The sequence below is a fragment of the Ursus arctos genome, unplaced genomic scaffold, assembly GCF_023065955.2.
Source record: "Ursus arctos isolate Adak ecotype North America unplaced genomic scaffold, UrsArc2.0 scaffold_21, whole genome shotgun sequence".
Classification (NCBI taxonomy): domain Eukaryota; kingdom Metazoa; phylum Chordata; class Mammalia; order Carnivora; family Ursidae; genus Ursus; species Ursus arctos.
Window position 1 is genome coordinate 1,406,541 of NW_026622886.1, and position 21,403 is coordinate 1,427,943.

A 21,403-nucleotide genomic window follows, 5' to 3' on the forward strand; every position below is an offset into this window, starting at 1 on the left:
CTCTCCCTCCGGGCCCTCCCTTTCTCCATACCACTCTTTTTGCTTTGCTTCTCGTGGGTGGCTTCCATCCACTCTGTTTTCCATTTCCCCATTCCTGGGGCTCAGCTTGGCTTGGGTCAAGTTCCCAGCCTGGGATTGGGTGGCTGGAGTGGCAGGGGGCGTCACTGAGCAGAATGTGGCTTGCCTGGGGCTCAAAGGAAGGAGGCAGGGCTGGTAATAGGCAGCCTTTCAGTAACATGGGGCCCAGCCCATGAGGTGCCTTCAGGATGAGGTTCTTGGTCAGTTATTGGCATGACTGTGTTACTGGGTCTCTCACCCTGTTTGAGCTGGGCTGTCTTCTTAGACCTCCATGCGTCTAGCCAGCACTGTGGTTTTTGAGGTGCCCAGGGACCACCCTCATTTCTAAAGCACCTCAGTCTGGGGGCACCTGGCTGGCTACGTTGGTAGAGCAAAAGACTCCATCTCAGCGTCGAGTTCAAGCCCCATGTTGGGTGTAGAGCTTACATTTAAATGAATGAATGAATATATTAATTAGTAAGTTATTAAGTTAGTATAATAATGATGATGACGATGCACGTTAGTCCGGTAAACAACTAAGGGTCATTCAGGGAGTGACAGATGCCCTAATGAGAACCCCAGGGGGAGGGCTCCTCCGTTGGGGGATTGAGGAAGCCCTTGGGGAGCTGGTTCCATTAGTTACCAGCCTCAAAGGGTGAACAAGAACCAGGTGAAGGGAACATTTAGAGTGTAGGTTAAGGAAATTCATTTGGGGGTTTGCAAGTAAAAGGATTTAAAGTTAGAAGAGGGGGTGAAGAAAATGTACTTGGGAGATAGGAACTTTGGGCCCTGTGTGCATTGTTTTACCTGAAGTTTAGCATTTAAGTTTCTCAGTGTTTGAGGGAGGTGTTCTTATCTCCATATTACTGATGACCAGAGTGAGTCTTAGAAAGGGGGACAAGAGAATTTGGGGTCAGGGAAAGGCATGAGATGCAGGGAAGGTAGAGCAAACACAGAGGGTTTCAGCAGCTCTGGCTGCGGGAGGGCTGGAGGCCAGTGGGGCCAGGTGACAGGGGCTGGGCCTTCTGTGGGCAGGGGCAGCCAGAAAATGGCCCTCCATTGCTGAGTCATGGTGGGGAGGACAGTGGAAACTGCCTCAGCTATCCTGTCTGAGGCCTAGGCAGGGAGAGTGTCTCCCCTCCCCAACTCTGTCCCCTGGGAACCCCGTGCAGGATGCATGCCCGGCCCTGTTTCGGCCCCCAGTCTCTGGCAGAGCCTCCTCTCCTCAGCTGTCTCTCCTGGGGAAGTGTAGGTATCCCCAGCCCAGCAGGTTCCCAGGAGAGCTTAGCATCTTGCCGCGTGGTCTTGGGCTGTGGCTCGGAGATAGGCACCCATCTCCAGGAGCCCTGGAGTCAGCACCAGGAGCCCCGGAGGCCTCAGTGGTGCCTGTCTCCTTCCTGCACATCTGCTGAACGTGCCACTTCTGCAGGTCTCCCTCCCTCTGTGGGACCGAGAACTGGCCTGAGGCTCTGTTTGCTCTCTTCTGTCTCCCACACACTGGCCAGCCAGCTTCCTCCTCTGCTGCCTGGATCACTGTCTCACACTCCTGAGCGGGCTCTCGGCCTCCAGTGTGCCCTCCTCAGGTTTGGGGGATGTGTGTTCTATATCCCTCACCCACGTCAAAGCCCTCAGAGCTCTCAGGCTCAGGTTCATGGTCCTTGGCCTGATGTTCAGGGCTCTAGCCTGATTTGATTCCTCTCTTTCCTTCCAGCCTCAGCCTCTTCTGGAGTCCACTGCTTGTCTCTAGACACACAGTATGCTGCTTCACGCTATGTCTCTTTGTTCATGTTTGTACTGTTGGCTGGAATCTCATGTTTGGTTGATTCTCATTCAGCCTGAGCTCAAGTGCCCTCTCCTATAGGAAGCTTTCCCTGACCACCCCCATGTATACCGCACCCTACGCCCCACCTGACTTGGGAGACCTCTTAAGGGTTTTGGGTCCTGGGTATAAAATAGGGACAGCTCTGTAGCGAAATGGTCTGTGTCTCTGCCTGGGTGCCCCCTGAGGGCAGGGGGGGCCTGGCATAGAAGCTGCCCCTGGGAGGTATCTGAAACTGAGCTGAACCCTCTCTGTGTCCAGACCTCACTAGGGGAGGGACTCATCACAGCCGGGGCGCAGCTGGTGGAGCTGGACCTGAGCGACAACGCATTCGGGCCCGACGGCGTGCGAGGCTTTGAGGCCCTGCTCAAGAGCTCTGCCTGCTTCACCCTTCATGAGCTGAAGCTCAACAACTGTGGCATGGGCATCGGCGGTGGCAAGGTGGGTGCGGCGGCCCTCCCCCGCATCCCCATCGTCCCTACCCTCCCTCCCGCCCTGCCCGGTCTCTTGCTGTGCTGGAGCAGGAAGGATGTGCTCTTGGCCACCATCTGGGATGGCTGGCCTGTTGTTTTTCTCTTCAGAGGAGAACGGCCTCAAAGGCAGCAGCCTGTGGCCAGTGGGGAGAGGAGGTGGAGGCCTGGAGGGCGGGGTTGCCAAGCAACCATCCCCAGTTCTCGTGTTGTCTTGGCAACACAGAGGCAGCTTCGCATACATGCGCTGACCTGCTGGCTCTGCAGAGCGCTGGGCTTGGGCATCCCAGACACGCTGTGCCCTCAGAACAGCTGGCAGAGCCACGTGAGGCCCGTGTGGGGGTGTGGGGGAGGGAGCCCAGAAAGGGAAACGGCTCAGGCCTGGGCACAGCTTACCTTTTTCCTGGACTGGCCTTGCCGGAGGTGCCTTCCCCATCCTGCCAGCCAGTCAGGCCAGTCAGTGCAGAAAGGCGTCTCTTTCCTTCCTGGAACCTGCACTGAGGGAGCTCAGCCTTGTTTATTCTTTTTTTTGACCCGTTCTCACTCCTTTAGGCCCAGACACTAGAAAGGCCAATTCCCATCCTCCCTATCCCCACTTACGTTCTGACCAAAAGGAGAAAAGGGCTGGGACACAGGGACCTACAGTGACTAAGGATGTCTTCTCTTTGAAGATGGGTTAAATGCCTTACCCTAATTCCCCCACCCACACCAAAAAGCGGGTGATGTTATTCCCAGTGTTCCACCTAACCGGACTGGGGTTAGAGACCTTGGGTCAAGTCCCCAGATGGCATCGCTGGGGTGGGACTAACGTGGGATTTGAACCTGCTTCCGTGCCCGTCAAAGCAGCAAGAGGAGCCTGTGTGATGCTCACGCAGGCTGAGGAGCCAGAGTGGCCTCCCCTACAAGGGGTGCCTGTTGCCTCTTGCCCCATGGGAGGGAGAGCTGGGGTGTGCTCCTGGGTGGCTCAGCCAGCCCCTCCCCCCCACCCCCCAGTCTAATTGGGCAGTAAGCCGTGCACGTGTGTGAAAACATTAAAATGTTGGCATCAGCACAGAATATAGGTCCAGCCCAACCTAGAGCGAGGTGTGCTGAGGGAGCTGGAGATGCACCTGGGAAATGCCCCAGCTTTCCATTGGCTCTCCTCTGCTGCGTGGCTGGCCAGGGAAACTGAGGCTCCTAGAGCTGCCTGGGGCTGGTGGTAGACCTCGCCTTTACTCGAGTGTGTGGCATGGCTCAGGGACGAAGATGGTGTGAACCCTGTAGCCAGAGGGTCTCCCTGGCAGCCCAGCTCCATGCTGGAATTTGGCCTGTACTTGTCTTTACCTCCCTCAGTCTGATTCAGTGAGACCTTTTTGTCGAATCTTGTGGGTGCTGGCCTTGCTGACCTGCACCTCCTGGGAGCTGCGAGCGCCAGGGTCTCTGGGTCCTGTGGCATCTGTTCCCTCCAGCCAGGATGTATTCACTCTGACCCATGTGCCACACACGTGGGAATTGGAGGGGCCCGAAAGATTCACTGGGAGTGAGATGTAGCCCTGTGCTTGGAGCTTTCCAGACCCAGGGTCCCCAGGTTGGACTCTTGTAGGAGCTGTGGCCTCACCATGGTGGCCCCAGAGGGAATTGGGAAGAATGGGATGCACTGGTATGGTTGGTTCCCACCTCCTCAAAGTTCCTCAGGAGGCTGGTTTACGGCGGAAGTCCACAGTCTCTGTGCTGAGCACGTGCCCGATCCCCCAAGGAGTCAGGCTGGTGGTGGCCCTTCTGTCTCCCGAGGACAGAGAGCTATGCAGTCAGGCTGACCTGGCTGCCACTTGTGGCTCCCCTGCACATTTGCTGGGGGACCTTGGCCAGCGCAGTTACCTCTCTGAGCCTTGGCTGCCTTCTTTATAGAGTCAAACCAATACCACCTTCCTCCTAGGCTTAATTTGTGGTTGAAATGAGAAGGTGTGAAAGTACTTTCTTGAGAGTGCCGGTGATGTAGGAGAGACTCTACAAACATTGCTTCTTTCCTGCTGCTCTTCTTGGGAATCTTTTATGTTTTATTTGCCGGGGTCTTTCTGACTCCCAGCAACAAGCCAGCATTTTTAAACTCTTGGTCTGTTGGTATCACCCAGGTGGAAGCTACCTGCTGGCACCACCCCAGCCGTATGGTGTGTGTCCGATGAGTGTGACAGGGCCATGGTCTCGGCCAGCTCCCCTTAGGCGCTGGGCAACATGAAAGAGATGCCAGAAGATTTGGGTTCTGGTCCAGAGTCTTCCACTTGTTTAGCAACCATAGGAATGTCTCTGTGCCTCTCTCAGCTGCGGTTTTCAGCTGGAAAGTGGGCATCACCATAGCTCCCCCCTGACAGAGGGCTTCCGGCAGCACAGTGAGCTGACTCTGACGCCCCTTCCCCAGGAGCTGTCTTTCAGTTGACCTCTCCGTGTTGGTGTCCCCCGTCCTTCCGGGTGTCTGTCCCGTCTCTCACACGAGGCTAGACCCCACAGGGTAGTGGGACACACACATGAAGCAAGCTGTAAGGTGCTGGCTGCATGTGCAGCATGACCGTGGTGCCTGTGAGCCGTTCTTTGTCCCCAGGTCTGCCACCAGTAGGCGGCATGGGATGTCGAAGACCAGGGCTTCCTGCCTCAGGGCTGGGCCTCTTGCCTTTTCCCCCACAGATCCTGGCAGCGGCTCTGACTGAGTGTCACCGGAAATCCAGTGCCCAAGGCAAGCCACTGGGCCTGAAGGTCTTCGTGGCCGGCAGAAACCGTCTGGAGAACGACGGAGCCACTGCCTTGGCAGAAGCTTTCGGGGTGAGTGGTTTCTGCACACCCTGCCCCGCCGTGCCCCGAGGCAGCAAAGCTGGTGTGCATCCAGCTCTGGAGTTGAGGTGCGAGACCCAGGGCGAGTTGCTGCCCGCCCCCCGGCGCCTGCTGGCTCGTTCTGCAGCGGGGCACAATTCCAGCCACGTGTCTGAAAAGTTGCGTGACCCACCACTGCAGGTGCCTTGGTGGCGGCTCCCCGGAGTGCTGTTCGAGAAGATGTGAGGTTGCTCCGGTCCGTGGGTGAGGTCTGCCAGGCTCGGAGTGGGAGCAGGGGTGCCAGAGCAGTTAGCGGGATGACAGCCTGGCACGGCGTTGGCCTGGGCTCACAGAGGGTCGGTGTCTGTGTACTGGGTGGCACAGAGATGGAGTGGTTAGCCTTACCTTTGAGATGGGGAGGGAGGGGAGCAGTGGTTCAGGGGCACTTCTGCCCTACTTCTCTCCTCCCACTCTCCTCTCCCTTCACAGCTGCCCCAGTGCCCCCCAGGACACTGCTGAGACCCTGACCGTGAGTTCCATGAGAGGGCCACACCTGCCCCAGGATGCTGGGAACTTTGGAGTCCATCTTTCTTTTCTCTTAATTTAAATGTTTCCTTTGGCAAACCGTATTCTAGCAGCATTAACCACACTCAGGCCAGAGCGGCACTCCCCGCCGTCTCCCTGCCGGGACTCCTCTACCTCAGGCAGAGAGTGAACGTAGCAGGGGAGAAGTGCCTGTGTCTTACTGGACCCCTGGCTGCAGGGAGCTCCTGCTGCCTCCAGAGCGGGGGGAGCCTGGTTGCCATCCTCGTAAACACCGTGCCGTTGAAGGTTCTGCCTTCTCTGTGTCCCTCAATCAGCTTGCTGTCCCCAGTGCACTGTGTCTGTGCTAGGCCTCCCACAGATGTCCTCCAGTGCTCTTGGAGTGGGGTTCTTCAGTCGGGGTCCCTGGGATGTCTCTAGTCTGTGGATAGAATTCAGGGAGTCTTTGAACGTGAACGGGGGAAGATTGCATGATTATTACCACTAAAGTAACTAAAATGTAGTGTTACCTTAAATTGTGAACGTGGGCTGTAAACCTCAGCAACTTTTGAAATGCCCGTGATTGTGGTAAGTATAGAAATCCCAGATATTTTCACGTCGAGTTACAGTTGTTACAGAGACGTAGAAACCTCTGTTTCTCACGCATCAGTGTGATGGTAGCTGTGGACTTGCCTCCAGGTCCTGTTGTTCGGCGCCTTGGTACTAAGGAGTGCGTGTACTACTGCAGCACACATTTGGGGTTTTTCTAAATATTTTGCGGACTCTCTTCCAATTGAATGGATTTCCTTTGTGGTCGTATATGATTTATCTTAAAATTTTGAAATATACTCAGAAGGGAGCCAGGGTCTTTACCAGACTTCCCAAAGGGTCTGGTATCAGAAGATACTGAGAAGCCTTGACTGGTAATATTCCTCAGTTGGCCTGCCTGCATTTACTCTTGAACCCCCTGTGCTGTTCTGGGCACTGTGGAACTATAAAAGGTACCTAGGTGGAGAGTTCTCACAGGCCTGGCCTCAGTCCTTGGTAACAGTAGAGGCGGGGACATGGCTCTCTTTGGAGCTCAGAGGCCGGTGGGATATAGACAGGAAGGCGACACTGATAGTCCAGGTTGATGAACACCACGGTAGAGGAAAGACAGTGCTCTGGCGGCATAGAGGAAAAGCACTGGACTGGGCCTGGTGGGAGGATCCTGGAAGCCCTCCTGGGGGAGGAGGTGTCCAAAATGAGAGGTATATAGAAAGACAACATAGGAGTCAAATCTACCAAGAAAATGCCAACAAATAAGGACAGAGTGTCCCAAGCAGAGAGAAGGAGGTGTCAGAACGTTGGGATGATAAAGGGCTAGGTGGTTGGAGAAGACCCCACCCCCCAGAAAAGGAGGGAATGTTGGGCACCAGTTGTACTGTGTAAATAGCACAGGAGAGCCCCAAGAAAGACAGGCACAGTGGAGCTGCATGCAGTATGCAAGGAAGGACTGTGGCTGACCCCTGGGCCAGCGCCCACAGTCCTTGCAGGGTTGAGGACACCAGATGCAGGAACCTGTGTTCTGAGCTGTGTGACCCTGCATAAGTTACTTAGCCTTTCTGATCCCTAGTCCTCTCTATCTGGTGGAGTTCCTAATCCCAGGTAGGTCTCCTCATGAGATTGTGGAGGGGATCAGATACAGCCCTGCCCAAAGTTCTGCTTTGAGATCTGTGCCCCTTGATAGCCACGGATGAGCCTAGGCCCAAGCTGATGGCAGCCTCTCCCCGTGTCTCGTGTGGTGCCCCCTTCCTGCCTGCTGGATATTGTTGGCACTGGGCCTATCCCTGGACTCGGGAGCCTACCACCCTGCTCTGTCCCTCCTGCCCTTACAGATCATTGGGACTCTGGAGGAGGTCCACATGCCACAGAATGGCATCAATCACCCGGGTGTCACAGCCCTGGCCCAGGCTTTCGCCATCAACCCCCTGCTGCGTGTCATCAACTTGAACGACAACACCTTCACTGAGAAGGGTGCCGTGGCTATGGCCAAGGTAAGGCGGGAGTGGCGGCGTCAGGGTGGAAACAGGCAGGGTCTGGCTGCTGCCTTTTTGACACACCCATCGACAGGTGAACTCCTCTGCCCATCCACCAGGTGTGTGCCCTGGCTCTTTTGAACATTCCAGAACAGGGCACATGTCACAGGCTTGCCTGTGCCCTTTTTGGGCGTGTGCATACTGCCTTCCTCTGAGCTGCCTCTGTACGCCCAGCTGTTGGTGCTGGATTTGTTCTCAGAGGCTGCATGGAAGGCTGCTCCAGCCTGGTTTTCTCACTGATTCTTTCATCAGCTGTTTATTGAGACCTGTACCTAGTGCAGGCCACGAGGAGTTGAATCAGACTCTGCCTCCAAGGAGCCCCTAGTTCGGGGCGGGGGGGGGGGGGGCAGCGACAGTGCAGGTACTGAGTCTGGCTGGCTGGCGAGACCTCACAGGGCCCCAAGCCCCACGAAAGGCTAGTCCTGCTGCTGTGGGGTGTTTGCAGAAGTGTGTGCAAGTGTGGGGGAACACACAGGAGGTTCAAATCAGACTTAGGGCAGGCCAAGTTGTATAGGACAAGTGGACTTTGAACAGAGAGGGGTGTTTGGGCAGAGGTATCAGCAGCATGGGAGAGGCCCAGAGGTGGGAGGGAGCCTTGTTCCATTGGTCCTGGTTTGAAACGACCAGGGTTCAGCATGTGTCTGAGGACTGGAGGAGAGGAGAAGGGGACAAGACCTTGTGAGCTTGCTAACTCTGAGGCTCTCCCATGAGTAATAGGCAGCCGTGTAGGCTTTTAAGTTGGGGGTTTGATTTGGTCAGATCTGTGCTTCAAGAAGGTTCTGGCTGTAGCATAGAAGTAGGGTAGAGGGAGGTTTGCCAGAGGCGGGGAGGGGACAAGAGCTGGTGAAGTACTGAGAAGGCCAGGCTAGAGGGAGGGTGATGGTGTGGCGACTGACGGGGTGTGCCGTGGGCTCTCGGAGGCCTGCACCCTCACCCTGGCCTTTGCCTCCTCCCCGCAGACACTGAAGACCTTGCGGCAGGTGGAGGCGATCAACTTCGGGGACTGCCTGGTGCGCTCCAAGGGCGCCGTCGCCATCGCGGAGGCCGTGCGTGGGGGCCTGCCCAAGCTGAAGGTGCCTGCACTCACCCGTGTCTTCCTCGTGGGTCTGGGCTTCCCCCACACTTGGGGTTGCTGCTGTGGGGGCAGGGGTGGGGTGGTCTCGAAGGCCAGGTGGGCCTCAGTGCGTGGCTTAGTCCTTCCACACCTTCCTTCTGATGTTGTGCAATTCCTTTCACCTATGTGACGTGAGCCGGTTTCTTCATTTTCGAAATGGGAGGAGGGAGCAATGAGGTCATTAGGGTATAGTGTGAGAGAACATTCTGAGCATCTGGCACGTCGCGAGGTAAATGGCAGTATTTTTTTTTTTTTTTAAGAGAACTCTTTTTTTTTTTTTTTAAGATTTTATTTATTTATTCGATAGAGATGGAGACAGCCAGCGAGAGAGGGAACACAAGCAGGGGGAGTGGGAGAGGAAGAAGCAGGCTCATAGCGGAAGAGCCTGATGTGGGGCTCGATCCCATAACGCCGGGATCATGCCCTGAGCCGAAGGCAGACGCTTAACCGCCAGGCGCCCCAAATGGCAGTATTTTTATTATGTTATTATGCCTGGCTGGAGGACAGCCTGCCTTACCCTCCCTTGGGGAAAACAGAGGCTTCGGAGTAGGCCCCAATCCCCTGGCCTGTGGTTCTGCTTGCCTCTACTCCTTCCTCTTATTTTTAGGAGCTGAACTTGTCGTTCTGTGAAATCAAGAGAGATGCTGCTTTGGCTGTTGCCGAGGCCGTGGCGGACAAGACCGAGCTGGAGAAGCTGGACCTCAACGGTAATAGGGGTGGTGGCCTTTTCCCAGACCTGCCACGCGGGCCCTGCTATCCCTCTTGACCTTCCTTCCTCCCCCCACGCCCTCCTGCTTATGAACAGGCAACACGCTGGGAGAAGAAGGCTGCGAGCAGCTCCAGGAGGTGCTGGACGGCTTCAACATGGCCAAGGTGCTGGCCTCCCTCAGGTAGGGAGCTGTGAGCCAGTGGCGCCTACGGTTATACTGTGTGAGGCATTAGGGATGCAAGGAGAAGGCAGTGAAGGTTTCTGACCCGTGGGACTTCATTCCGGCAGGACGGGTGGGCAAGGATAATTAGGTTACTGTATGTTCAGCAAAGGGGCAATAAGGGTCTGAGAACAGTCACCCTTTGGAGTGGGTGAGTGGGGGAGGCTTCTGAAGGGATGACCTTTGATCCGAGCTGACAGGTAGGTAGGGGAGCAGTGAGGTCAGGGTGGCAGTGGGGGTGGGCTCAGTCAGGATTAGAAAGGAGTCTGGAAAGGAAGAGGTTGATGCAAGAGAGTGGGGAGTTCTGGGTTTGCGGAGCCCACATGGAGCGGGAGCAGGGGCCGGGGTGGCGGTGGGGCTGCCGCCTCTGTCTGGATGGGAGTCGGTTTGGGCCATCAGCATCCATCCAGTTCCCTCTGCCCTTCTAGCCCTCAGGTCATCTTCATTCACCTGTCAGCCTCTCAGTTGTGTCCCCTCAGGGCTAGGCCTGTGCTCCTGCTAGGAACTGGGGGCTCAGAGATGGCCCCAAGAGGCTCACGGTCCCAGAAACCCACATACCCCTGCCCCCCACAACTGCAGCTTCCTGTGGGCAGTGAGATACGGGCGGCCCAGTCTTGGCGTCTCAGCCTGGGCAGTGTTCCTGCCAAGCCCTGGGCCTCAGCTGTGACAGACCGTTGTCTTCCTTTTCTCTGTTTCCCCAAGGGGACTGGGGGCCCATTTGGGACAGGGATGATATCTGGTTCTTCCGTGTTCACAACATGGGCTTCTCTGGGTGATGAGAGATGAATGATGGGCTCCCTGGTGACCCACATGCCCCCACCCTGGGAGCAGCTGCTCCCCCGCCCTCTGCAGGCTCCCTCCCACCTGCCCGGGGTCTGTGGGTTTGTGGAGCCAGTCTTCGGAGCCAACATAGGCCACTGGGTAGGGAGGGTCTGCTTTAGCCAACTCCCCTCTGCAGTGATGATGAGGGCGAGGATGACGAGGAGGAGGAGGAGGAAGAGGAGGAGGAAGAGGAAGGAGAGGAGGAGGAGGAGGAGGAAGAAGATGAAGAGGAAGAGGAGGAGGAGGAAGAGGAGGAGGAAGAGCCACAGACAGGGCAAGGAGAGGCGGCATCCACACCATCAAGGAAGATTCTGGACCCAAACAGTGGAGTGAGTTCCTTGTCGTTTGCCAGGATCAGAGCCCTGGCCCTTGAATGTGAAATCCTGAGACATCTTCCCGGGGGTGGTAGGGGTACTTAAGTACCTTGGGTGCAGACTGTTTTTGAATGCACACTCCTGTTAAGTAAAAAAAGAAAAGTTTTCCAGTGTGGCTATACTTATCTTTATTTATACTTAGCACAGATGTGTTTATTCATTTGTGCGCTGTGATGGGATTATAGCACGTATTACGCGGCTGCACTGTTTATTATGAAACACGTATAAATGTCTCTGAAAGAATAGGGTAAAAATCAGCATAAATAGAAATTCTTTTTCTACCCATCTTGGTGACCTGTACGGACAGCCCCCCGTTCTGGAGACTGTGGCCCAACCGGGACACTCGGTGTCGCCTGGCTTCACTGAGAGGCTGGTGTCGTCAGGACGGACATGTCTGTTCCCTCATAGACTCCCAAGCTTCTGGAGAGCTACGGGTTGGACAAGGACCCCCACGCTCATGTTGGATTTCAGTTTTTTTTCCAGTTTAGGAAAGCATTTCCAAATGGGTGGGCACCCCTCGGGTTCAGTTGTTCTCTGGGCACCTCTGGTGCTCGCTAGCAGTGCTTCTCCCGGCTAGATGCGAGCTCCTGCTGGGGTCCCCTTTGGCCCCCACATGCCTTACTGCATCATTTCTGGGTCATCGTGTCAAGGGGAGGAGCCCCTTGGCCTGAGGAGATGGCTTGCCCCCACCCCAGAAGCTCCTGCAGTAGGAGCCAGCCAGGGCACCATCTGCGGGCCCCTCACCCTTTGGGGACTGCCCGTGAGCGGGAGGGACAATACTGAACTCCGAGCCTTGGCCTCCTGGAGTGAGGGGTGCGTGTTCTGGGTGAGGCGTCTGGGTTCGGACCTCTGCAGAGCCACCTGTGCCACCTGTCCCTCAGGAGCCAGCTCCCGTGCTGTCCACCGCGCCTCCTACAGACGTCTCCACTTTCCTGGCTTTCCCCTCTCCGGAGAAGCTTCTGCGCCTCGGGCCCAAGAGCTCCGTGCTGATAGCCCAGCAGGTGGGTGACAGCGCCGCCAATTCCAAGCCGGCGGGTGCTGCGGCTTCGGGAGCTGCAGGGGGACAAGCAGAGCATGGATTGGGAGTGGCCGCTGTCGATGGGAGTGGGGGACTGACCGGTGTCTGTGTGTGTTTTAGTTGCAGGCGTAGAATTTAGTGATTCGTCAGTTGCATTTAACACCTAGTGCTCGGTACATGACGTGCCGTCCTTAATGCCCATCCCGTAGTTACCCCATCCCCCACCCACCTGACTCCGGCAGCGCGCAGTTTGTTCCCCGTAGTTAAGAGTCATGGTTTGCCTCTCTGTGTCGTTACCTTATTTTTCTTTTCCTTCCCTTACGTTCATCTGTTTTGTTTCTTAAATTCCAAATATGAGTGAAATCGTATTTGCCTTCTCTGACTTATTTCACTTAGCATAGTACCCTCTAGTTCCATCCACATCATTGCAAATGGTAAGGTTTCATTTTTTTTGATGGCTGAGTAGTATTCCATTGTGTGTATGTCCCACATCTTTATCCATTCATCTGGCCGTGGACATCTGCGCTCTTTCCATGGTTTGGCTCTTGTGAGCATTGCTGCTATAAACGCTGGGGTGCAGGGGCCCCTTTGGATCACTGTGTTTGTATCTTTTGGATAAACACCTAGACGTTTGTTTTTTAAATCCACGGACACATGAGTGAGTGTGACCCGGGTATCTGTCAGACCTCTGCAGGCTGCAGATGACGTGCCACTGGGAGTGCACGTGGGCTGCCGGACTAGTGACGACTGGGGAGTTAGGGAGCTTTCCCAGGACTCACTCATGTGCACACCTCGACTTCCCTCCCAGGTTCTGCAGGACCGGCTGTTCTAGAACACCTGTCCTGCCCAGGGCTCCCACGGAGGCCACATGCCTACCGTGCCCTTGCTCCGGCCTCGCTTGCTTGCTGGTCGTTTGCTCACCCAGCGGTTCGCTCCGAGGTGGCTGTCAGGCGCCTGCTGTCTGCAAGGCACTGTCCCGAGTATTCGGACACAGTTCTGGTCTTTAAGCCTTTTGGCAACCCGCCGTGTAGACTGCGTGACCCTGTGTTACAGATGAGAAAACAATTTTGATGAACAAAAGTGATAAATATAGAGAAATTAAATGGGTCCGCTCTCAGAGCTGGCTTGGCATTTTGGCTGATGTCCTTTATATGTTTTATCTGTGTTCTTTTTTTTTCTTCCTGTGATACATGAGATGAAAGGCCCACTTTTTCCTGTAATACCATTTGTCATCTCCTGTGTCTTGTTGTCGTGCTCTCCGTCCCCACCCCTAAGTGGAGGTCGCACTTAGGCAGTGCACTGTGTCTGCCCACTCGCACCGTTTCCCCTTGTCTCCACCTCGGTGAAGTTAAGCTTCCTCGCACGTGAATGTTGTCTGTACTCTGGGTTATTCAGGTTAGATTGCAAGAAGGGGGTCATGGGGTCATGGGAATAACCGTGCTTAATGCTGACTCACTTACTCTGTATGTACTGCATACCACTCTGGGCCAGGCACATGCCTAGCCCCAAGGGGACCGTGTGGGGTAAGGCAGGACCCATCCTTGCCCACTAGAGGCCTTGGCGAGACACAGGCCTCTTCCAGCCAGCAGCAGAGTGCAGGGACGTCTTCACTGCGGCTCTGGCCCCTGGTGACCAGCCATTGTCTCTTGTGTCCTCAGACTGACACATCCGACCCAGAAAAGGTGGTCTCTGCCTTCTTGAAGGTGTCCTCTGTGTTTAAGGATGAAGCCACAGTGAGGACAGCCGTGCAGGATGCAGTAGGTAACGCGGGATGGGTGGGGCGTGGCTGGGTCTGCGTCCTTGCTGCGTCAGGGCTCAGATGATGTTTATAGTTGCGGGAGCCCCTTGTCTTCGCACTAATGTATGTACTGCTCTCCGCCCCCTCCTGCCTGTTCTTCTGTTGGGTTCTTGCCATGGAGTAGGCTGGCTGTTCTCTTATTTTTTGCAGATGGGGAAACTGAGGCCTTTCCAAAGCCATACAGTTATGTCTAGTTAGAACTCATCCAGCTGGCATGTGCCATAGGAAGACCAGATAGTCACGGCCCCAAGGCCCTTATGGGGGCGGTCCTCTCAGAGGAGAGGTCATGAGAGCTGAGCTTTTGTCCTCATCTGAGCCTCTGCACACAGTCCCCTCCACCTGGAACCCTGGAGGATGCTTGCTTTCCCCATAGTGTTCCCAGGGCTTCCTGAGATTTCCTGGTCCCGTCGTGACCCTCCCTCGCTACCCCATTCCCTCCACTGCTTCCGTTGTAGCACCTGTCACCTTCCAGCTTGAGCGCGCATGTCTCGGCCCCGCTGTGCGGGCCAGGCTCGGTCAGGCAGGGAGGGAGGAAGGGCTGGGCATGTGGAAAAGGGCAGAGAGGAGTAGAGATCCGTGTGGTGCTTTGTCCTGGATTGGCGCGCCGTGGGTGGCATTGAGGCAAGAGGGCCGGTGGGGCGTGAGGCCGGGTAGGCTGGCGAGGGTGGGGTGGAGCCTCTAAGTCTGCTCCCTGAGGTCCCAGCCCTGTGGGTACTGATGGGAACAAGTTACCTGAATTCTGTTTCCCTGAACAGCCTAGCATGGAAGCACGTAGCCCCACAGTGCCTGTAGGCCCTCTGCCCCACCTTTCCCTCCCTTCTCTGCTCATCCCTCGCCCCCACAGAGTACCTGAACCCTCCTCCAGGGCGATCTGCCTCACTTCATCTCCACATGCACCCCCACCCCCTGGTTGTTCAAGGTCCCCAGGCCACTTCTCAGTGTGTGAGGTCAGGACGAGAAGGGCAAGGGGTCACGGCTGGCAGGTTGAGCCTTTCCCCTGGTGCCGGCCGTCCCCTCAGCCTGGGACCTGGGACTCATGTAGAAGGCAGGCCCAGCCCGCGTGTGCCAGGGCTGCATGCCTGTGGCTCGCGAGCAGCCATTCGCTGCCATAAGCTCCCTGCCCCCTGGCCATTTCTGCCTTGCAGATGCCTTGATGAAGAAGGCCTTCAGCTCACCGTCCTTCAACTCCAACGCCTTCCTCACCCGGCTCCTTGTCCACATGGGTCTGCTCAAGGTGCGGCTGCGGGGGAGGGAGGACACCAGGGACGGTTTAGGCCACGCCTGCCCACCTACCCCATCCCACCCCTGAGCCCTGCTGGGGCCTGGGTCTGCTTAAGCAGCCTTCCTTCATGGTGGGATTCAGCTTCGCCTCGGCCGGGGGGCTCTTGGAGCCGGGGCTGGGTGGTGGAGACCTAGGGCTTCCCAGCCCAGGGGGCCTTGTGGCTCACCCCGCCTCGTGCTGTGTGTTCCCTTCACAGAGTGAAGACAAGATCAAGGCCATTGCCAACTTGTACGGCCCTCTGATGGCGTTGAACCACATGGTGCAGCAGGACTACTTCCCCAAGGCCCTTGTACCCCTGCTGCTGGCGTTCGTGACCAAGTGAGTGTGCTCTCGTCGGCTCGCGTGGCAGCCGCATCACGCGTATGCAGACGCCTAGTCCCTGGAGGTTTCCCTGGCCTGCTCGTTCAGGCTTGTGAGCGGCTCTCCGCATCCGTGCTTGCGTCTCTCCCTCGCTGTGCCAAGCTGAGGACGTGGGGCTCAGGAACGGTGTCTTTTCCTGAGAGACAGAGGACATGGAATGGCCTCCCGTTTCCTAATGAGGAAGCAGCACCGGATAGTTAAGGGGTTTGTCTACACTCGCTGTGCTGATCAAGGTCCCGTCCTCAGGGATGTCTCTGGGAACAGTTCTGTGTCCATTCCCTCAGCCACAGGGCTGCGGCCAGAAGGGCCTGTCACACCGCCTGCCACAGCTACAGGCCCCTCCCCTGCAGATGCTGGATGCTCAGAGACTTGGAAACCTTGGCCTTGTCCTAGAGGAGGGTCCTGGGCCATGGTGGGGCAGTGGCCACAGTTGGGTAGCAAGGAGTCTTCAGACCTAGCACCTATGAGGGGTGGGTTGGAAGGCCTGTTTCCCTGTCCTCACTGAGGTTCTCTGTGGCCCCAGCCAACTCCTGGCCTTCCTCAGGCCTTAGGCTCCCTATTTGCCCCACCAGGCTATTGAGTGAGGCTGTCTCTGGTGATTCAGACCATCCACACTTCCTGTGAATCCAGTGCCTTCGGGGAAGGTGGGAATAGGGCAGGGGAGAGAGAACGTAGTCCTTGCCTGGGGGACGCGAACAAGTGTTGTGGGGTAGTCTGGCTCAGGGCATGGTGAGGAACACCGGCCAGCTTCGGGGACTGTTGGCGCCATGGCCTCTTTGGCGCCACGACATCTTGCAGTCCCCTGTGCTCACTGGGCTTGTGCTCTTGCATGTCTGCCCACCTGCCTTCCACCACACCACCCCTTCCACTGCAGTTAGACTGGCCCCTGTGAAAGGTTGAGCTCTGGGGCGCCTAGCTGGCTCAGTCGGTGGAGCCTACGACTCTCGATCTTGGGGTCATGAGTTCGAGCCCCATGGTGGCTGAAGAGCTGTGCTTGGCCCCTCTGCCTGAGTCCAGGGCAAGCCCTCACCCTGGCCACAGATCTCATGGCCCTGCCTCCCCACAAGGTACACTGTCTCCCCACAAGGTACACTGTCTCCGTGCCTGTTCCCGCAGTAGGGGACATTGCCTTGACCCCAGGGCTTAGCTTACTGGAGCATCTCCGTACAGTGGCCCCAGCCCCTGCCTGCCACCCCCTGACAAAGCCCGGCTCCTTTTGTCTCCTTCAGCCTTTAGTTAGAATTGTTCCCTTTGCCTTTTTGTCTTTCTCTGCATTGCCCTTGAAAAGAAACCCTCGCCCTTGCCCTTGTTGGTCAGTGACAGGCTGCTTGTCTGCCCCCAGCACAGGCCTCAGTCTATACCACTTTAAAAGAGGGGGATTGGTAAAAAGCTGTCCCTTCGGCCTGCTTTGAGGTGACTGAGGGACCACAGAGTGACAGGTACATTCCCCCTCCTTCAACTCCTGGCCAAATGGTCTAGGATCCCAGGGCGATGCTAGACCAGGTCAGATGTCTGTGGGCTGCAGATCCTGGCTGCACCCTATACCCGCCCAGCCTCCTTTCTTCCTCTGTAGTGAGATTCATGATCTTGATGGTGACAATGACCAGCCCGTTAACACGTGAGGACCCAGGTGGGACTCCCGTGGCTGTGAGGACGCCGTGGCCCTGTGCCCACTGGAAGGGCCCTCGGAGAGGCTGCTGGGTGGAGAGCAGGGGCCTGGGTTCCTGGCTGCACGGGCCTGCGTTCCGGCCGGCTCTGGGCCGTGTGGCCTGGGGTGCATTGCTGCGCCTCTGAGCTTCACACACGCCCCACCCCACAGTGTGCAGAAGGCGAGGCTCCTAACATCTCCCTCGCAGAGTCATCGTAATCGTCAGAGAAACGGAGTCTGGCCCATTTCTAGCCTCAGAAATGGCCCCCAGCCCCTCTCCATAGTGAGGAAAGTGCCCTTGCTGCAGCCTGAGCTGTGTGGTGTTCCCTCCCACCCCCTACACCGACTGTTCTTTCCTCACAGGCCCAATGGTGCTCTGGAGTCCTGCTCCTTTGCCCGCCACAATCTGCTGCAGACGCTGTACAAGGTCTAGATGCGAAGCCGGCCTCTCCCCACCCCTTGGCCTGGACCAGTGACTTGGGAAGGGACTCGGATGAAGGACTCTGGCCAGAGGCAGGGAGGGTCTTTGTCACTTGTGTCATGTCGGTCCCCGAGTGTGCGTGTCGGTGTGGTGCGTGTGCAGGTGTGCGCTTCCTGTCAGGGTTGGGGTTTTTAATGTCTCCCTGCTGGACTGGCTCTGGTCCCACTGGAGGGGAGCTGGCCCCCCTGAAAGGGCTGCAGGCTGCTCTGCCATTAAACTCATTGCCATCTGAGGGCACTCTGCTGATCCATGCCTCAAGCTCGAGGCCCTGGTGGCTGTCCCCTCCCACCTTGCCTTCCCTACCCTTCTGGGCTGCACCAAAGCCTGGGGAGTTGCTGTCTGTATGCCGTCCCCTCCCTCTGTGTTGCGGCTGGGCTGCGTTTCCCGCCCTGCCTAGGGCTGCTCACCTAGTGGCTGACTTTGCTTCCTGTCACTAAGCCCTGGTCCTGTAGCCACTGCCGTCCCCACCATCCATCCCTGCTGGGCTGACCTCTACGGCCTGTAGGGCAGAGACGTGGACATGGGGCCATGGGACAGTCAGCAGAAGGCAAGACCCTGGTTCCCGTGCCGTGCGGACAGGAAAAGCCAGTGGCAGACACTGGGGGTCTAGTCTAGGAGCAGGGATTGCTGGGTAGATGGTGCTGGCTTCAGATCCAGTGGGGCCTGCCCCTTGCTGCTGAGATGTCTGACTGGCCTGGGGGCCAAGCTGGAGGGGGCTCTTTGGCAGGCCCAAACCTGTCCTCCGGCCCAGGGGGTAGGGGCAGGGCCGACGGAGCCTGAGCTGCAGCTCGGGGTACTCTTAAAGGACCTGGACAGGGTGGGGACTGCGCTGGAGCCTGCCCCCTGATGCTCTGTGCTTTCCCCTTTGTGCTCTTTGTGTGTCTGGGCTGTGCCCAGGGCTTCACAAATAAAGTCATGTGTGGCAAGTGGGGACTGAGAAATCTTTCACCTTATTAAGTGGGCAGTTCTTGGGGCTTGGTACCTGGAGTCCCACCTCAGTCTGTACGGGCTCGTCCGTCTGCAGAAGAGCCCCTGCGCCAACCTTGTATCGTCCCACGGGGCAGCCTCTCCTGCTTAGGCCCAGATGTGTCTGGATGTGCCAGCTCCCCTTCAGTAGCAGTTCGTGCCCAGGAGCGGGCAGCGACTCCTGGGGGTCAGGGAGGGTGGAAGGATCTCCTTCTCTGGGCACTGAGGGTCCTGAGTTGGGCCTGTGTCATGTCTCCAGCTTTATTACCCTTTCCTTAGCCTTTGGGCTGCAATTCCGCCAGCCCCTACATTGCTCCATTTATGGACCTGGCTAAGATGGACACTGTCTGGATTTTGCCACGAGCCCCACTGGCTGCACAGTCAGGAACCCCCCTGGGTCTGGCTAGCAAGGTCACTTCACAGGGTTGAGCTTGGCTGGGAAGCCACCACAGGGTATCTGGCCGTAGGGCCCGGAGTGGAGGTACCTCCGTCAGGGTCCTTCCTTCCCTTTGCCACATGTGGTATGAAGACAGCTAAGCAGACCCTCCTTACTGCCTACCTTACACAGCAGGCACACTTGGGGAGTCCGTGTCTCCCATAGAACTGAAGAGGTCCCTCCAAGCTTTCTTGGGGGCAGTGTTTCCTTATTGGCTGTGGACCACTCAGCCAACAGGCACCGTCTGTCTTGGCCAGGTGGTGGCAGAGATGCCCATGCCTTGCCCTCTAACCCCCACCCTTTCACCAGGCCCTGTTTTGAGCTCTGGGCCACAGGCACAGCTTTTGAGGGGCTCCCAGTCTGGTGCAGGAGACTAACAGTCATGGCCCAGTGTAAGGGACAGTGGGCAGTGAGGTCAGGGAAGTAAAAAGTTAGTGGTGCAGGAGGGGGGTGGCGCCTGGGTGGCTTAGTTAAGCATCCAACTCTTGATTTCGGCTCAGGTCATGATATCAGGGTCGTGAGATCGAGCCCATCATTGGACTCTGCACTCAGCTGGGAGTCCGCTTGAGATTCCCTCTCCCTCTTCCTCTGCCCCTCCCCCTCCCTGTTCCTGTGCACGTGCTCTTTCTCAAATAGATCTTAAAATAGAAGGGATGCAAGAGCTGAGTCTGGAGATTCAAGTAGAACTTCTCACAGGTTATAATTTAACAGATGGAGAAATAGGTTCAGGGCTGAGTTAGGGGCCTGCTCAAGGTTCTCTAGCCCGGCTCTTTCTTCCAGGCTGCCTGGTGCTGGCCCCTGTCACCTCCTAGGTTATGAAGGCAGAAGCTTCAGTTCATACTGAGAAGTACACCACGGGATCTTATTTAACCTTGCAACAGGCCAGCACTGCCTGGCTCCTTGGACCCGCACACTGAGAAGGGTCCTGTTGGTCTCGGGTGTACGCCCTGTCCCCTACTCAGTCCTTCAGACCGGCTCAGAGTTCAAGACTCCTGACCAGCTGCAGGTGCAGGGAAGGGCCTGAGGCTCAGTCTCTAACTCAGCTGCTTACTGAGAGAGCTGTGTAGCCTTTGGAACTTGCCCTGACTCCAAACGCTCCCAAGAACGACAGCCAACCCTGAGATTACAGAGGCTTCGGGTCCGTGAGTGCCATGACTTGGGGTCTGCAAGATCAGAGATGCCTTGGCCTAGACGGCATGTAGCCCCCAACTCCGAAAGGCCTGCTCAGCACCAGGCTGTTCTCACTAAAGGGAGTCCAACCATGGGCTTAGGGCTAAACCAGCAATAATTTCATTCTGAAGCTCAGATGAGAAAACCCCAGGATGCATGGCCAAGCGTGCTCCCAAGCAGCACTTCCTGATCACAAGAACCTAAAAGCAACTCAGGCCAGTATCAGGAAAGGAGATCAAATGTAAAGCTATACAGCGTAACATCGCACAACCATGAAAACGCATCAACTCTGGCTACGTGCATACCATGGATGAATCAGGAAGGATGTTGAGTGAAGAAAATCTCAGTACCATACCCTGGGTTCAAAAGCAACTGTGTTTAGGCATATGCATGTATGTGGGAAACCCAGCGTTCGAGATAGGAGTTAGTCTGGGGAAGGCCGGGGACAGAATGGAGTGGAAGGACAATCACACCACAGCCGTCCACCAAACGTTCAAAGTGATCCAGATCCATCCAAGAGCCATATTTTTTTAAATAGAGGAGGTAAAGTACAAGAGCATTTTTCGATGTCGCCAAAAGCACAAGGCATAAGGAAATTTGCCTGTCAAGATAAAGAGTGAAAAACAATGACCAAAAACACCCCAAGAATTTGCAAGGTGATAGAATACAAGAAGACTGCAACATAACGTTGGTTGCATGAGGATTAGTGTTGAAAATAGTACATCCAGTTGAAAGTTGGGCAAAGGATATGAACAGGCAGTTCACAGAGGATGCAACCTGAGAAGCAAAAAATATGTTCCCCTTTACTGGAAATCAAGGAAATGTAAAATAAAACCACAGAGATGCCATTGGACCAGACTGACAGATGTCATTGAGAGGTGACCCCAGGAAAGAGCTGAATCTCTTACATTCCGCCTGTTGCTGGAGGGATATCAGACTAATAAAACCACTTTAGAGGGTGATCCGGCAGGTACTCAGGTGAAGATCGTGTTGCCTGTGACCCCAAATTCCATTTCTAAGGATCTGCTTTAGAGAAACCGATGTACACATGCACAGGGTGACAAGTTACAAGGGCGGTTTCATAAAAGATTCCAGAAAACTAATAACCTAAATGTCCACCGGGGGAAAAGTGGTTAATTACAGCGTGTACAGCATGCAGTGAGATAATATGCCGCAGTTACGGGGTGCCTGGTTGACTCAGTTGAAAGAGCATGTGACTCTTTTTTTTTTTTTTTTAAAGATATTATTTATTTGACAGAGACAGCCAGCGAGAGAGGG

General features: G+C 56.1%; 1 protein-coding gene across 1 annotated transcript in view; it reads left to right on the forward strand.

Annotated features, from left to right (window-relative positions):
- RANGAP1 (Ran GTPase activating protein 1) overlaps window positions 1-18,483 on the forward strand; it is a 29,640-nt gene extending 11,157 nt beyond the window's left edge. The window contains exons 5-16 of the mRNA XM_026479562.4: window positions 2,138-2,317; window positions 5,005-5,139; window positions 7,527-7,685; window positions 8,687-8,800; window positions 9,449-9,548; window positions 9,647-9,731; window positions 10,729-10,921; window positions 11,848-11,967; window positions 13,643-13,745; window positions 14,928-15,016; window positions 15,261-15,382; window positions 17,436-18,483. Coding sequence (XP_026335347.1) covers window positions 2,138-2,317; window positions 5,005-5,139; window positions 7,527-7,685; window positions 8,687-8,800; window positions 9,449-9,548; window positions 9,647-9,731; window positions 10,729-10,921; window positions 11,848-11,967; window positions 13,643-13,745; window positions 14,928-15,016; window positions 15,261-15,382; window positions 17,436-17,505 — 1,470 coding nt within the window. The 3' untranslated portion in view covers window positions 17,506-18,483. The remainder of the gene's footprint in view (window positions 1-2,137; window positions 2,318-5,004; window positions 5,140-7,526; window positions 7,686-8,686; window positions 8,801-9,448; window positions 9,549-9,646; window positions 9,732-10,728; window positions 10,922-11,847; window positions 11,968-13,642; window positions 13,746-14,927; window positions 15,017-15,260; window positions 15,383-17,435) is intronic.
- Window positions 18,484-21,403: the final 2,920 nt, after the last annotated feature.